We start from the raw sequence: 15189 nt of genomic DNA on the forward strand, positions 1-15189 counted from the left end.
GTAGAGGTACTCGGGAGAACATGTGGAAAATGTCTCTCATGCAGCCGGCTAACTACATCTGGAATGGGAAGTTGGGCAGGCATGCCTCCTGGATACAGGTAGGCAAGGATGATCGCTTCCTGGAATTCCCGGAAGGATCCAGTTCGTACTGACGCCCTGTATAGGACAAAGGCGTTCAGCATAGCCAATTGGAATAAATAAACAGACACTTTTTTGTACCAGCTTTACATAGTTACATAGTTACATAGTAGGCGAGGTTGAATAAAGACAATAGTCCATCCAGTTCAACCTGTGTAGGTGTGTGTGACTGTAATCATCTAACATAGCCCTCAATCTCCTGATCCTTGAGATGTAAGTCTAAGAGTCTTTTGAAAGTCACCATACTACCCGCAGAAACCACCTCTTGTGGTAGACAATTCCACAATCTTGTAGCCCTAACAGTAAAGAACCCCCCACGTTGCCTGAGGTTAAAACGCTTCTCCTCTAATCGCATTGTATGTCCTCGAGTCCTCATGTAATTCCTTCGAATGAACAGCTTTTCTTCTAAGCTGAGATCCCCATTAAGATATTTATAAATTGCTATCATGTCCCCTCTCAGACGTCTTTTCTCCAGGGAAAATAAATCGAGCGATTGCAGCCGCTCTTCATAGGTAAGGTCCTTTACGGGCAACTAAATACGGCGCCAAAAGCTGGTCGTTAAGGTCCACCCCTCCCATATTAAGGTTATATTCGTGGACACAGAGGGGTTTCTCCATAACGCTAGTTGCCGTAGCAATTTGGATCATCGTGTCTGCGTGAAGGGAGGACAGAACATAAACATCCCGTGTATTCCTCCACTTCACTGCAAGCAATTTGTCTGTTTTCAAGCAGGCTCTCTCCCCCCGACTAAGACCGGAATTTACAAGCCGTTGGGGGAAGCCCCGGCGATTAGGTCGCACTGTGCCACATGCGCCAATTTGTAATTCAGAAAGATGACTAAATAGTGGCACGCTTGTGTAGAAGTTGTCCACGCACAAATGGTACCCCTTTCCGGATATGGGTGACACCAAGTCCCAAACTATCTTGCCACTGCTTCCTATGTAGTCTTGGCAGTTGGGGGGCTCCACACAGCTATCTTTTCCCTCATAGACCAGGAAACTAACTGTATATCCTGTGGCCCTGTCACACAGTTTATACAGCTTGACCCCTTGGCACGCTTACTGGGGAGGTACTGTTTCATAGCAAGGCGGCCAGTAAATTTAATCAGGTCCGGCGCCCCTAGTGGGCTGAAAATTGCATTTATTTTTTTTTTTTGCCCACAGATTATGGGGGCTGCGCCCTCTACAGACCATAGATACATACACACCTACACAGGTTGAACTGGATGGACTATTGTCTTTATTCAACCTAAACTACTATGTAACTATGTATGGCTGCCAATGGAACTGGTTCTCTTGTATTTATTGATGATGTGACTGCTGACAAAAGCAGCAGGATGAATTCTGAAGTGTTTCGGGCAATATCATCTGCTCATATTCAGCCAAATGCTAAAGAACTCATTGGACCGTGCTTCACAGTGCAGATGGACAATGACTCGAAGCATACTGTGAAAGCAACCAAAGAGTTTTTTAAGGGAAAGAAGTGAAATGTTATACAATGGCCAAGTCAGTCACCTGACCTGAATCCGATTTGAGCATCCATTTAACTTGCTGAAGACAAAACTGAAGGGGAAATGCCCCAAGAACAAGCAGGAACTGAAGACAGTTGGAGTAGAGGCCTGACAGAGCATCACCAGGGATGAAACCCAGCGTCTGGTGATGTCTATGCGTTCCAGACTTCAGGCTGTAATTGACTGCAACCAAGTATTAAAAAGTGAAAGTTTGATTTATGATTGTTAATCTGTCCCATTACTTTTGGTCCCTTAAAAAGTGGGAGGCACATATACAAACTGTTGTAATTCCTACACCGTTCACCGGATTTGGATGTAAATACCCTCAAAGCTGAAAGTCTGCAGTTAAAGCACATCTTGTTTGTTTCATTTCAAATCTATTGTGGTGGTGTATAGAGCCAAAAAGATAAGAATTGTGTCAATGTCCCAATATTTATGAACCTGACTGTACTTGCCATGTTCAATACACTTGTCTCCTGCATATACAGTACTGCCAATTTAATACTTTTGTCACTCCTCTCCCTTGCATTGTTAGGCATTCCTCTCCTGCATGTATTGCCAACTGTTGCACTGTCCTCACTCATCTCTTACACATACTGCTGCTTTCATACTCTGCATACTACTGCATACTGCAATACTACTGCACATCTAAATTACCAGGTGTACAAAAAAAATGAAAACCAAGTCAGTTAAATCTTGCTGGAGTATCCAAGGCTCCACACACTACAGATAATTAATGTCACTTTTTTTGTAGACGAATATTTTAACTTGAATTCTATATTTAAATGTTTTTGTTTCTAACTAGTATGTGTCTGTTTGTTTTTCTGTTTTTAGGATTTCAATTTACTGACCAAAACAGAGAATAGAGGTATTTTTACATGTTTATTTTTGTGTGTATATTGTATGTGTATTTCGTTCTTGATTATTGCTGCTGTTCTAAACATCACAGTGCATTCGGAAAGTATTCACAGCGCTTCACTTTTTCCACATTTTGTTATGTTACAGCCTTGTTCCAAAAATAGATTCAATTCATTATTTTCCTCCAAATGCTACACACAATACCCCATAATGACAACGTGAAAGAAGTTTGTTTAAAATCTTTACAAATTCTAAAAAAAAAAAAAAAGTCACATGCACATACAGTGAGGGAAAAAAAGTATTTGACCCCCTGCTGATTTTTTACGTTTGCCCACTGACAAAGAAGTGATCAGTCTAAAATTTTTGGTTTCAATAGCTTTTATTAGGGTTTTCCATAACAAAAAAGATTTTTACAGACCTGAAACCGCAACAAAACAGTCATCAATATTGAGTCATTACAAAAGATAATAACGAGAAACGTAGTGACAGATACTGGTATCCCAACCGGAGATATGAGAACACATTTGCATAGAAATTCGAAGCGCCGACCCCCATCCCCGGAACCCCCAATGGGGTCAAAACTGCCTCTTGGGGGGGGGGGGGGGGAGGGTGCAACGCCTGTATAGATTTGGTGTTGATAATGTGTTAGTTAGATTGTGCATAACAAGATAATACAGACTAGCGGTAAAACCAAAAGTTCTGTAAGAGAGTTATTGCGATATAACCAATCATGCCAGTGGGCCTAGAAATGTAGACCTTAAGAACCTGGCTTGTGTTTGGAGTACCAGTCAGACCAAGGGGTCCACAAGTTTTCAGTGTAGTCAAGCCTACCTTGTGTTTGTGCGAAACGAATTTCATAGTTACAATGAAGTTGGGTCGTGTTTATGATCTCCTTCAGTGTAGGTACAGACTCCATTTTCCACATTCTGGCAATAGATAGTCTAGTGGCTAGGAGTATATGAGTGACGGTTTTTCTAGAGGTAGGGGGATGTCCTCCAGGCCAATATTTATTATCGCCAGGCTCGGTGAGGGGTGAATGGGAAGGCCCATAATTTGCGTTAGCATGTGAAAGACCCCCGGCCAGAGCCTGGTGAGTTTACTACATGACCAAAATATATGATATAGACTACCAGTTTGTCCGCACAATCTCCAGCAATAAGGGGAGTTGCTAGCATGGAATTTAGAGATATACGGTATGGTGTGAGATACCAGCGCAATATTATTTTGTGCGCTAATTCCCACAAACCCACACGTTGAGTTGTCGCGAAAGGTGTACTCAGTGCTTTTTGCCATTGCTGTGGGGTGAAAGATGTGTCCAGGTCTCTCTCCCATGCCAGTATTTGAGGGGTTTTGTTAAATTCCACTTTATCCTATATAAAACAGGGAAATTCCCCCTTTAGAGTTGGACTTAGATTTTAGGGAATTGAGCTGCTTTTAGGGGGATACTGCATTTGATATCAGGCGTTTTGTCTAAGAAGGATACTATGCGTAGGTAGTTGTAGTGCTGAGAGTGTGGTATACTGTATTCTGAGCACAAGTCTGAAAATGTTTAAAGGTTATTATTAACCACTTGCCTACAGTGCACTTTCACCCCCTTCCTGCCCAGGCCAATTTTCAGCTTTCAGCGCTGTCACACTTTGAATGACAATTGCGCTGTCATGCTACACTGTATCCATATGAAATTTTTATCATTTTTTTCACACAAATAGAGCTTTCTTTTGGTGGTATTTAATCACCTCTGGGTTTTTTATTTCTTACAAAAAAAAAGACAGAACATTTTGAGAAAAAAAAAATGTTTTTCTCATTCACTGATGTGCGCTTATGAGGCAGCACTGATAGGCTGCACTGATGGGCACTGATGAGATGGCACTGATGAGGTGGCACTAATATGCCGCAATGATGGGCACTGATAGGCGGCACTGATGAGCATTGATAGGTGGCACTGATGAGCACTGATAGGTGGCACTGATGGGCACTGAGAGGTGGCACTGATGGGCACTGAGAGGGGGCACTGACAGGCGACACTGATGGACAGCACTTATGAGCACTGATGGGTGCAACTGATGAGCACTGATGGGTGACACTGATGGGCAGCACCATCAGTGCCCACAATCAGTGCCCATAGTGCTGCCAGTCAGTGCCCATCAGTGCCTAGATGAGCAGGCATTGATGGGCACTGACTGGTAGTACTATGGGCACTGATTGTGGGCACTGATGGCGGGCATTGTGGGCACTGATGGTATGCAGTAATTGACACTTTATTTACATTGTGTGATCAGTGTCCTCATTAGTTGTATTTGTCTTCCCTATGAGGAGGAGCCACTGATCGGCTTGACAGTGTGAGGCGAGGAGAGCCGAATAATGGCACTTCCTAGCAACGCGGCGCGGTCACGATCGCCGGGGGCGCGCGAGAGGCTGTTCTGGTGCGCCGTTATGACGGCTTCCCAGAACAATAGCTACACTGCTCCACCGTCATTTGACGGTGGGCGAGTAGCAAGTGGTTAATGTACTCGTCGGATATCCAGGTAATACCTCTGGATGACCACAAGGTCAATGAGAGGTCTGGTATCAGGTAGGTTAATGTCTTGAGAGGAACTGGAATTTCAGGAGCTGTAGGGGTGTTCCTATATGGGGAAGTGTAAATTTTCCATAAGGCTACAGTGGATTGTATGGTAGATGGAAGGGTTTCCGAGATGCACGGCATGTGATAACACACATGTAAGAAAGCCTCTGGGTCTCCCTGAGTTATCGGTGTTCATTCTATTTTACACCACCGTGGTGGAAGTATGGGTGTAAACCAACACTTGCTTTGTGTCAGGTTTGCAGCTATATAGTAGTCTCTTAAATCTGGCACCCCAATTCCGCCAGCCATTGATAATAGATTGCATGGTTTTAAAGAGAGTGGGGGACTGCTATAGGCATTTTCCAGAAAGTGTAGAGAAGTTGAGGTAGTACTTGAATTTTAAATGCCGCTAGACAACCTGACCAGGATAATTCATGTTGTGTGAGCTGCGTCAAAATGTTCTTTAGTTTGTCTATCCATGGGAGATAGTTAGCTGAAACTAGAAGTGTAGGGGAGCTAGTGGGTATAGTCCCCGGATAAGGGATCCCCTCATCCTTCCATCTATATCGATAAGTATTTTGCATATCCTGTCTGGTTGTAGGGTCTAAACCTAGATCTAATACGAAAGATTTGGATTTATAATTTTAATGGTAGGTTTATTTTAACAGTGAGAGACAGAATAACAACAAAAAAATCTAGAAAAACGCATTTCAAAAAAGTTATCAATTGATTTGCATTTTAATGAGTGAAATAAGTATTTGACTCCTTCACAAAACATGTACTTGGTGGCAAAACCCTTCTTGGCAATCACAGAGGTCACACATCTCAGGAGGGATTTTGTCCCACCTATCTTTGCAGATCCTCTCCAAGTCATTAAGGTTTTGAAGCTGACGTTTGGTAACTCGAACCTTCAGCTCCCTCTATTTCTATGGGATTAGGGTCTGGAGACTGGCTAGGCCACTCCGGTACCTTATTTTGCTTCTTCTTGAGCCACTTCTTTGTTGCCTTGGCCGTGTATTTTGGGTCATTGTCATGCTGGAATTCCCATCCACTACCCATTTTCAATGCCCTGGTTGAGGAAAGGAGGTTCTCACCCAAGATTTGATGGTACTTGGCCCTGTCCATCGTCCCTTTTGATGCAGTGAAGTTGTCCTGTCCCCTTAACAGAAAAAAACACCCCTGAAGCATAAGGTTTCCACCTCCATGTTTGACGGTGGGGATGGTGGTCTTTGGGTCATATGCAGCATTCCTCCTCTTCCAATCATTGCGAGTTGTGTTGATACCAAAGAGCTTCATTTTGGTCTCATCTGCCCACAACACTTTCACCCATTTCTCCTCTGAGTCATTAAGATGTTCATTAGCAGACTTCAGATGGGCCTGCACATGTTCTTTCTTGAGCAGAGGGACCTTGCTGGCTCTGCAGGATTTCAGTTCTTCATGGCGTAGTGTGTTAACAATTGTTTTTTTGGTGACTATGGTCCCAGCTACCTTTGGATCATTGACAAGATTTTCCCATGTAGTTCTGGCTTGATTTTTCAACGTTCTCATGATCATTGAAACTCCACGAGGTGAGATCTTGCATGGAGCCCCAGACCAAGGGAAATTGAGAGTTATTTTGTGTTTCTTCCATTTGGGAATAATCACACCAACTGTGTTCACCCTCTCACCAAGCTGCTTGACAGTGGTCTTGTAGCCCATCTTGTTCCTGACATCGTTTGGACAGGTCGTAGGTCATAGGCATGGGGGAGAGATCGGTATCTGATTTCTTCTGTGGACAGGTGTCTTTTATACAGGTAACAAGCTGAAATTAAGAGCACTCCCTTTGAGCCCCCTTTCACATTGGCTCAATTTGACATGTCAAATTGCAGCCTATTTCCGACACCAACACTGTCCCAATTGGTGTGATGCTGACTTTGCAGCGCCGTACCGATTTCCAAAAGTAGTTCCTGCACTACTTTTCGCGACTTCAGGGATGACTTCAATAGACATCTGTGCATGAATTCGTAAAAATGTCATTCAAATCGCACCTGAACTTGTGCTGAAATGCGGGTTTGAAATTGTGCTAATTCAGCACAATTTCAAACCCGTGTTTAGTGTGAACGTACCCTAAGAGAGTGCTCCTAATCTTAGCTTGTTACCTGTATAGAAGACAACTGTGAGCCAGAAGTCTTGCTGATTGATAGGTTATCAAATACTTAATTCACTTATTAAAATGTACTTAAGATGCAAATCAATTTATAACTTCTTTTAAATGTGTTTTTCTGGATATTTGGATATTTTTTGTTATTCTTTCTCACTGTTAAAATAAACCTATCATTAAAATATAGACTGATCAGTGGGCAAATGTATAAAATCAGCAGGGAATCAAATACTTTTTTCCCTCACTAAGTATTCCCACCCTTTGCTCTATACTTTGTTGAAGCACATTGGCACCAATTACAGCCTCAAGTCTTTTCAAGTATAATGCTACAAGTATGGCACATGTATTTTTCATCAGATTGGATGGGGAGCATCAGTGCACAGCCATTTTCAGATCTCTCCAGAAATGTTTAATAAGGTTCAAGTCTGGGCTCTGGCTGGGCCACTCGAGGACATACACAGAGTTGCCCCCATAGCCACTCCTTTGTTATCTTGGCTGTGTGCTTAGTGTCATTTTCTTGTTGGAAGATGAACCTTCGCCCCAGTCCGAGGTCCAGAGCACTCTGGAGCAGGTTTTCATCAAGGGTGTCTCTGTACATTGCTGCATTCATCTATCCCTTGATCCTGACTAGTCTCACAGTTCTGCCGCTGAAAAAAATCCACATAGCATGGTGCTTCCACCACAATGCTTCACTCTAGGGATGGTATTATTCCTGGATCTCTATTATTCTAATCCTCAATGGATTGACTCATTGTCCAGGAGCGCCAAATTCAATTTCCAGGTACCCCTCCCCCTAAGTGATGTATCAGGGCTATTCAGTCACAGACAGAATACAGTGATCAGAAAACTCCACTGCCTGACAGTTTTTTTTTTTTTTAACTATTCTATCCTATCACTTTGCTGAAAAGTGAATCCCGTGTTGTCTGGGCAGCAATGAATGTGCACATCAGCCAGACTTGCCTGTCACAGGCCAGCCTGGCTCCAGTACCTTTCATGTCTTTAGTCCTAGCGACAATGTTAAAATCCCCACCTAAGACAACTTTCTGGTCTGTAAAAAGAAAAGACTTGATCTTCATGAAGAGGCATTTCCCGCCCCACTTTGTCTGGGGCCCATAGATGTTGATCAAGCACAGGTCTCCCCCATGGAGATGTCTAAGACCATGCATCCCCCCATTTCTACCTCAATAATCTGCCAAACAGGTACCATGCTGGAAAAGAAAATACCACAACTCCAGTGTAATGCTCGCCCACAAGACAATAGAGGTAGGGGCCGCGCCTCCATTCCTTCACCAGATGAATATCAGCCAAACTAGTCAACCTGGTCTCTTGCAAATAGAAAACATCAGCATCAAACATGCTTATCAAAATTTAGGCCATGTATTGAGCACTTACTGATTTTATGCTGGCGACATTGATGGTTGCCACCTTCAAAGGAGTGGGAACCACCATCAGGATGATTGAGGTACACGTTTCTTAGCCCGCTTACCCCCCTCCCTATTGTGAGACACTGCACGATTCAGTGTCCTTTGTGATTCCATCTCTGTGTAAATCACAGACTCCTTTCCAGAAGAACCCTCATCCTCCACCTCAGAAAACACTTCAAACTTTTTGGACAACTCCACCGTCTGGGGTTTAGGTATAGGCACATCTGTCCTCCTCCTCTTCTTCTTCCCAGACCTTTTTTGTCTCCAGCCACCCCATATCATCATAAGAAAATCCTGACTGCAAAGCCCCCTCCCCTTCCATTCCACCATCAGCCAAAACATCAACTCCAACTCCACTCACCCCAGCACCGTCTACCATAATTCACTCCATCCCTTGGTGCCTTGCGCCCTCCAGTCCTCAGACAGCGAGGAGCGGGGGTCCGTGCAACTATTCGCCCATCACTGCATGCTCAAGGCACTGGCAGTACGCATGCACAACCTCCTCACAAAGATTACATCTGATCATATTGCAATCCTTAGCCAGATGCCCCAGGCCCTGACACAGAGAACCCTTCATCTTTGGACATGAGGAGGCGAAATGGCCCTGAGAACTGCACTTATTACAGAGTTTGGTCTGTCCAGGGTAGAACACAATAATTCTATCCTTCCCAATGAAGGCTGGGGAGAAGAGATGCTGGACCAGGTTCCCACACGCATGCAGCCTCATCTGCACCGGCCACTTTCCTGTCCATATGCTCCTGTCATCCACAATCATCTTCAGTGGTGTTAGAAGCTCCCCAAATCTCCTTAGTCAGACAGACCCTCAGCAAAAGGGATTGATTCATTCCTTACTAGGATGGTGACATTCCTAACAAGAGGTTGGCACGAGACAAGTTTTGGGACCAGTCACTTCCACTCTGGCAGACCTCTATACACATGCCAATGTCCAGAAAATTTTGAACAACTTGGGGAAAACCAAGGACAGATCATACTCCTAGAAGCCTACTGGACTGAATAAAGCAAAGATGTCATCCGCCTTAAAACCTATCGCCAATATCTTTTCCACAACCGGCCTCCTGATAGGGGGAGCTGCCAGAAAGACAGGGGGGCAGATGGAAAACCTGTAGCAGACCTTCCCCCTGAGCTGCCTGCCCAATGTGACACGCTCATCCCAGCCAGAGCCCCAGCATAGGTTTTATTAGCAGATTTAAAGCTCCAGACCCCTGCTCTGCAAATTACCATCAGAGGCAGCAGCTGTCACTCCATTCCCCAACACACATGCATTCTCCTTTCTAGCATTAGATGCAGCTTCATCTTTCACTCTTTTTCACATTCGTGGCACTACTGCTCCACGCCGACCCACTCACACCAGATGCTCCTGTCATCACCTCCTCCTACCCCAAAAATCTCTCACTCCTCACTCTTCCATGGGTTTCAGAAACACCTTTTAAAGTGCAGCTGCCATTTTCCTTCCCACCATTTTCTGCTGTACCTGCAGCTTCCAGGGGTGATTGTTCAGCTTACATGGTAGATCCCACCTTTACCTCCTCCCCCCCCCCCCCCCCAGCAGAGTCCAGAGTCACAGATTTCTTAGAATGAGCAAAGTCCAGAGTCAGACATATTCTTCATATCAGAGTCCAGTTCTGCAGTCACAGCAGCCATCTTTTCTGCAGAGCTCTGTGCAGACCCGGGAGCTTTTCCCTCCAAAACTCTGCTCATTGCTCTTAATACTGACCATTTTAATAATGTGTGGCTTCTCAATAAGTTTTTCCTTTTCAGGGCCAGGTACAGAGTCCTCGCCATCATCCTCATTAGCAGAATCCGCCAAAAAGTTCTTCCAATTCAGGGAGACTTCCATTAATAAAACTGAGTAGCCCTCTGCCTGTTTCCTCTACCTCCTGTTATGTTCCTCCAGCTTGCTGGGGATGAAGGGAGGCAAAGGCCACCATTTCCTCTGGTGAAACAGATCCTGAAGTGGATGGGATACCAGGGGCAGCATCCAGGACCCCATCCTCACTCTCTCCACCCATACTGCCACTTCCGATGCTAAAACTTTTCAGCGATTGGTGTCTTCACTCATTTTATGGAACCTCTCCTCATTCTGAAAGTTTTCCTTGAATGCTCCTCCTTTTCTTCTTGCAATACTTTGACCAGGTTCTACTGCTTCTTTATGGTGTTCTCCAAAACTTTAAGCTCTGGTTTCAGACTCGATTGCTGCTCCATGCTTGATCATGCACAGCCATCTTCTTTTTTTAGTCCGCTTTCAGGCTTACTAGCTTTTCCTCCTTTGCAATAAGACTAAACAGCCAGTAACCTGTTCTATAAATGCAGGGGTAGATACCCCCTTTTTAGGACCTTAGCCAAGGTCTTCAGATGAAGTTTGAGATTGCAACTTGGATCCTACAGGGGATCATCGCCTGGGTCATCCCCAAAATCTCCCATCCTCACTGGGGCCATGTAGCACACCTGGCCCCTTAGCGTCTGGAGAGATAGAGCTACAGCACAAGCAATCTCTCTGGTGCAGAGACTGATGTGACTGGCTCAGTCATTTCTGTGCCATAAGTGTACCTTCCCCTGCTGAATCTATCTGATCTGCCTGTGTCTTCCTGTTTTCTAAGCATTCCACTGCATAGGCTCTGTCCGATTAGGAGTCTCAAAAATCCTTTAAAGTTAAACTAAGATTAAAAAAATAAAATTGCAAACAGGTAGGGTGCAGTATCTATCCTGCAATAAAATACACTTAACTGCCTGTTCACATTCTTCAAAATTTACACTGAACTGTGCATTGACAGCTAAGTTTGCATTCCAGCACACTTCCTGTGTGCCAGGATGACTGCACTCCTGTGCATGTATGAAAGTGACCTCATCCTGTGACTGCTGGTCAAAGTGGCTGAAGGCCGGCATTCGGAAAATGCTGGCATCTGACTTCTAAATGGTCAGGCTGTTGAAATTATGCAATTGCAGGTTGCTGTCATTGCTCCAAATATGGTTTTATTACCCTCTTCTGGATTGCCCACCGCATATATGTTGCGCCAGGGCGGCCCGGCTGCACAAAATCAGGGGTGTGCAAGGGTTCTTGGGAACGCGCCGTGTCTGACCACAGTGGGAGGCAACCAGTGGGTCCAGCAGCCGCAATGGCCGCTGGCCACCCGCGATCGTGCAGGAGAAGGACAGAACGGCCGTCTGCCTATGTAAACATGGGAGACGGCTGTTCTCTCAGAGAGGCAGAGAGAGATCTTTAGGAATTTCCCTAGGTTTTGAAGAAGCACATTGTCGGTGTGAAACGCATCAACCTTTCCGTGGTCTGTGTCCTTGTCTTGGTGGCAGTTTTATAAATGTTTCAATAAATCTATTGAACCAGTGTAGGTGTGTAGCCAATTTATTTCCCAAATCTTTTTTAAGGTGACCTTTTGGTTGGGGTACCTTCTGTAAACAAAAAGGCTGTGGTCATCTCTTCCTGAAATTTTAGGAAGGATCTAGTTCGTCCAGTTGAAATAAATAGACACCTTTTTGTACCAATGTCTGACTTTGTGGGAAACTAAATACGGCTTCGTCATTTGGTCGTTGAAGTCCACCCCTCCCATGTTAAGGTTATAGTTGTGGACACTATATCTGGCACACTTGCTGGGGAGATACTACTTTAATGCAAGGCTGCCAGTAAATGTATGAAGGATTTGTCTACACAGATGTTTTGTTGGTGGGTATGCACATCTGCAAATTTCTTAGTGAGGTAGTTTGAGGGACTGAATTTTGTTGAGTCTATCATATTCAGGATTTCCCAGAGGAAAAAGTGTGTTATCATTAAAATGCGTGAACACATTATTATCTCAAATCTATACCTGGCCATTGCAGCAGATAACATGGGCATATGATGAATCGGGTCTGTGGATCAATATGTCTGGAATTCATTCTTTTTTGTAATACCTATGTTAACAATTGGGTGCAAAAAAGTTTTTAAATTCAGAAACTGTGATAGATTTCCGTGCAAATAGTCTCGCAAGGTACAAATTTGGGTGGGCGGCAATGTATTTGGCGAGGGTCTTAGCCTTCTTGCAGAAAGGAGTGGAGCAACGTTTGGCCTTGGGCACGATTAAAGGTCAGGTGTCAGCCTTGGCTATTTCCTTCCAACGTCCCTTGGCAACTAATTCCTTGATTCGCACCTTTATTCAAGGGGTGCGTCGTCTGGCTCCGCCGAGGAAATCCCCTTTACGTCCGTGGGATCTGAATTTGGTTTTGTCCGTTCAACGGCCTCACTTTAAAAATATCAGAGAAATCTCTCTGCCTTGGTTGTCTCAGAAGGTTGCCTTTTTGGTGGCTATAGCCTCTGTTCGCATGGTGTCTGAGTTGGCAGGGCTGTCTTGCTGTTCGTCTTATCTGGTCGTTCATAAGGATAAGGTTGTTCTACGACCTAACCAATCTTTTCTCCCTAAGGTGGTGTCGGCTTTCCACCTTAATGAAGATATTGTTTTACCTTCGCTCTGTGCTAAGCCCAAGCATCCCAAGGAATTTGCCTTGCATTCGCTGGATGTGGTTCAGGCGATCAGGGTTTACCTGTCAGCCACGGAATCCTTTTGGACATCGTATTCTCTGTTTGTCCTTCCTGAGGGATCTCGTAAGGGTTTGGCTGCGTCTGCTACGACCATATCAAAATGGATCAGACAGACTATTGTTCAGGCCTATTCATTGAAGGGTCAGGTTCCTCCTTTCCCTGTGAGGGCGCATTTTACTAGAGCGCTGAGTGCCTCTTGGGCTTTTCGCCATCAGGCTTCTGTGGCTCAGGTGTGTAAAGCGGCGATTTGGTCATCTGTACACACTTTTACAAAATTCCACGAGCTTGATTTGTTGGCATCCTCGGATGCTTCCTTTGGCCGCAAGGTTTTGCAGGCTGCTGTTTGACGAAGAGACTTGGTTCTCTTTCGGGGGTGAACTTTTGTTTTAGGGCAAGCTCCTGTTGGTTGAGCTTTTTGTTGCCTAGTTGGCTACGTTTTTAGCCTTTGGAAATGCGTTAACTGTTTTTGGTTGCGTTCTTTCCACCCCTCATGCCTACACTGCTTTGGGACGTCCCATTAGTGAAGAAGCATAGAGGGTTGCGTCTGTCAAAGGACGTAAGAGAAAATTGTATTTTTGTAAGAACTTACCGTAAAATCCTTTTCTCTGAGTCCTTTGACAGACTCAGTTCCCACCCCTCTATTTTGGGGTTGGTTGTGTCTTCTTTCACTGCTTGCTACAAAACTGATTTGAGAGCACAGTGTGTCTGGGGTTATGTGTGGGGGACAGCCCCTATAGGCGTGTCGAGTTAAAACTTTTCACTGCCTTGTCTACTCCTGTAGATGGCGCATAACCCATTAGTGAAGAAGCATAGAGAGCTGCGCTTGTCAAAGGACTCAGAGAAAAGGATTTTACGGTAAGTTCTTACAAAATCCAATTTTTGAAAAAATGTGTCTTTATATGTACTGACTGATACCTAGTATTCAGGGAAGTAGTATTCAAGGAACAATTCATTTTGTAAATGTCAGTCAAACGTATTTACTTGTGGCAATCTTTGAGGACATGGTACAAACAAATGGCAACCACCCCAACCTTGTAACTGGCCTTTGCAGCAAGGAGCACATGGAAGGGCGATGGATGTTAAAAAACAACAAACACAAATTCCCAGCTCACTTACCAGCCAGCCTGCAACAGATTGTATTAACCCTGTCTAACAGTTCAACCTAAAACAAGCGGTTCATTTTGCACACATTTGCAAATATATGCGTAAGCTGCAGAGGCCCCATTATTACACCCCAGTTTACTGCAGTCTTAACTCTCTAAATTTTGAGTCTCTAAAATTGGAGCACATACATAATAACAGATAAAGGCATGCCTGGAGGGAGTTTACCCTTTCTTAAAGGTATAGGGACACAAGACACACTATTTCATAAGCACAATAAACCTGTTACTTTTAGTTTATGGTAACCCTTGAAAAGAGTGTGAGATGCATTTTAAATATTAACATGCTTGAACTTATTACTGCTCTTATTTTAAGCAAATTTTTACCATTTCTTTTTATCCATTTTATAGAGAGAGTGGTCGAGAGCCTTACAGCAGCCATCTTGGATTTAGTTCAGTTGTATTGTAATGCATTCAGTGCTGATTTCCAGACAGTGCGGCATTCTGATCACAAGCAAAGTTTGACTCAGGATTCTTCACTTCTCACCTGTCCCCTATCCTTTATAGTCTACGCTGCACATCGCATCCCCATTGCATGGGCAACCAGGTGAGATGAAGAGAGCCTTCTGTCTTCTATAATCAGTTTAAATTTGTGACAAAGTTGTATTTGGCAATTTTGAGGTTGGAAAGTACTGTCCCTGAATAAATAAAAAAACACAAAGGGTGTTATACCTATGGGGGTAAAGCCCAACAAAGGTATAATGAAGAGGTTAATTACAAGGTGGGTTCAACTGGTATTGGTGAAAAGAAGTGCATATTTATTATAAAGTGCAGAAAACTGTAAATACAGATAGTATGAATGGCACAGTCTGTGTTTACCCTCCCCTGAATATATCAAGTATACTTT

The 15189-nt window shown here is 44.1% G+C and overlaps 1 protein-coding gene across 1 annotated transcript in view; it reads left to right on the plus strand.

Annotated features, from left to right (window-relative positions):
• PIK3C2B (phosphatidylinositol-4-phosphate 3-kinase catalytic subunit type 2 beta) overlaps positions 1-15189 on the plus strand; it is an 858553-nt gene that overhangs the window by 393628 nt on the left and 449736 nt on the right. Inside the window, exons 10-11 of the mRNA XM_082244643.1 lie at positions 2483-2516; positions 14694-14889. Coding sequence (XP_082100769.1) covers positions 2483-2516; positions 14694-14889 — 230 coding nt within the window. The remainder of the gene's footprint in view (positions 1-2482; positions 2517-14693; positions 14890-15189) is intronic.

This window comes from Pelophylax lessonae, assembly GCF_965119305.1.
Source record: "Pelophylax lessonae genome assembly, chromosome: 2".
NCBI lineage: Eukaryota > Metazoa > Chordata > Amphibia > Anura > Ranidae > Pelophylax > Pelophylax lessonae.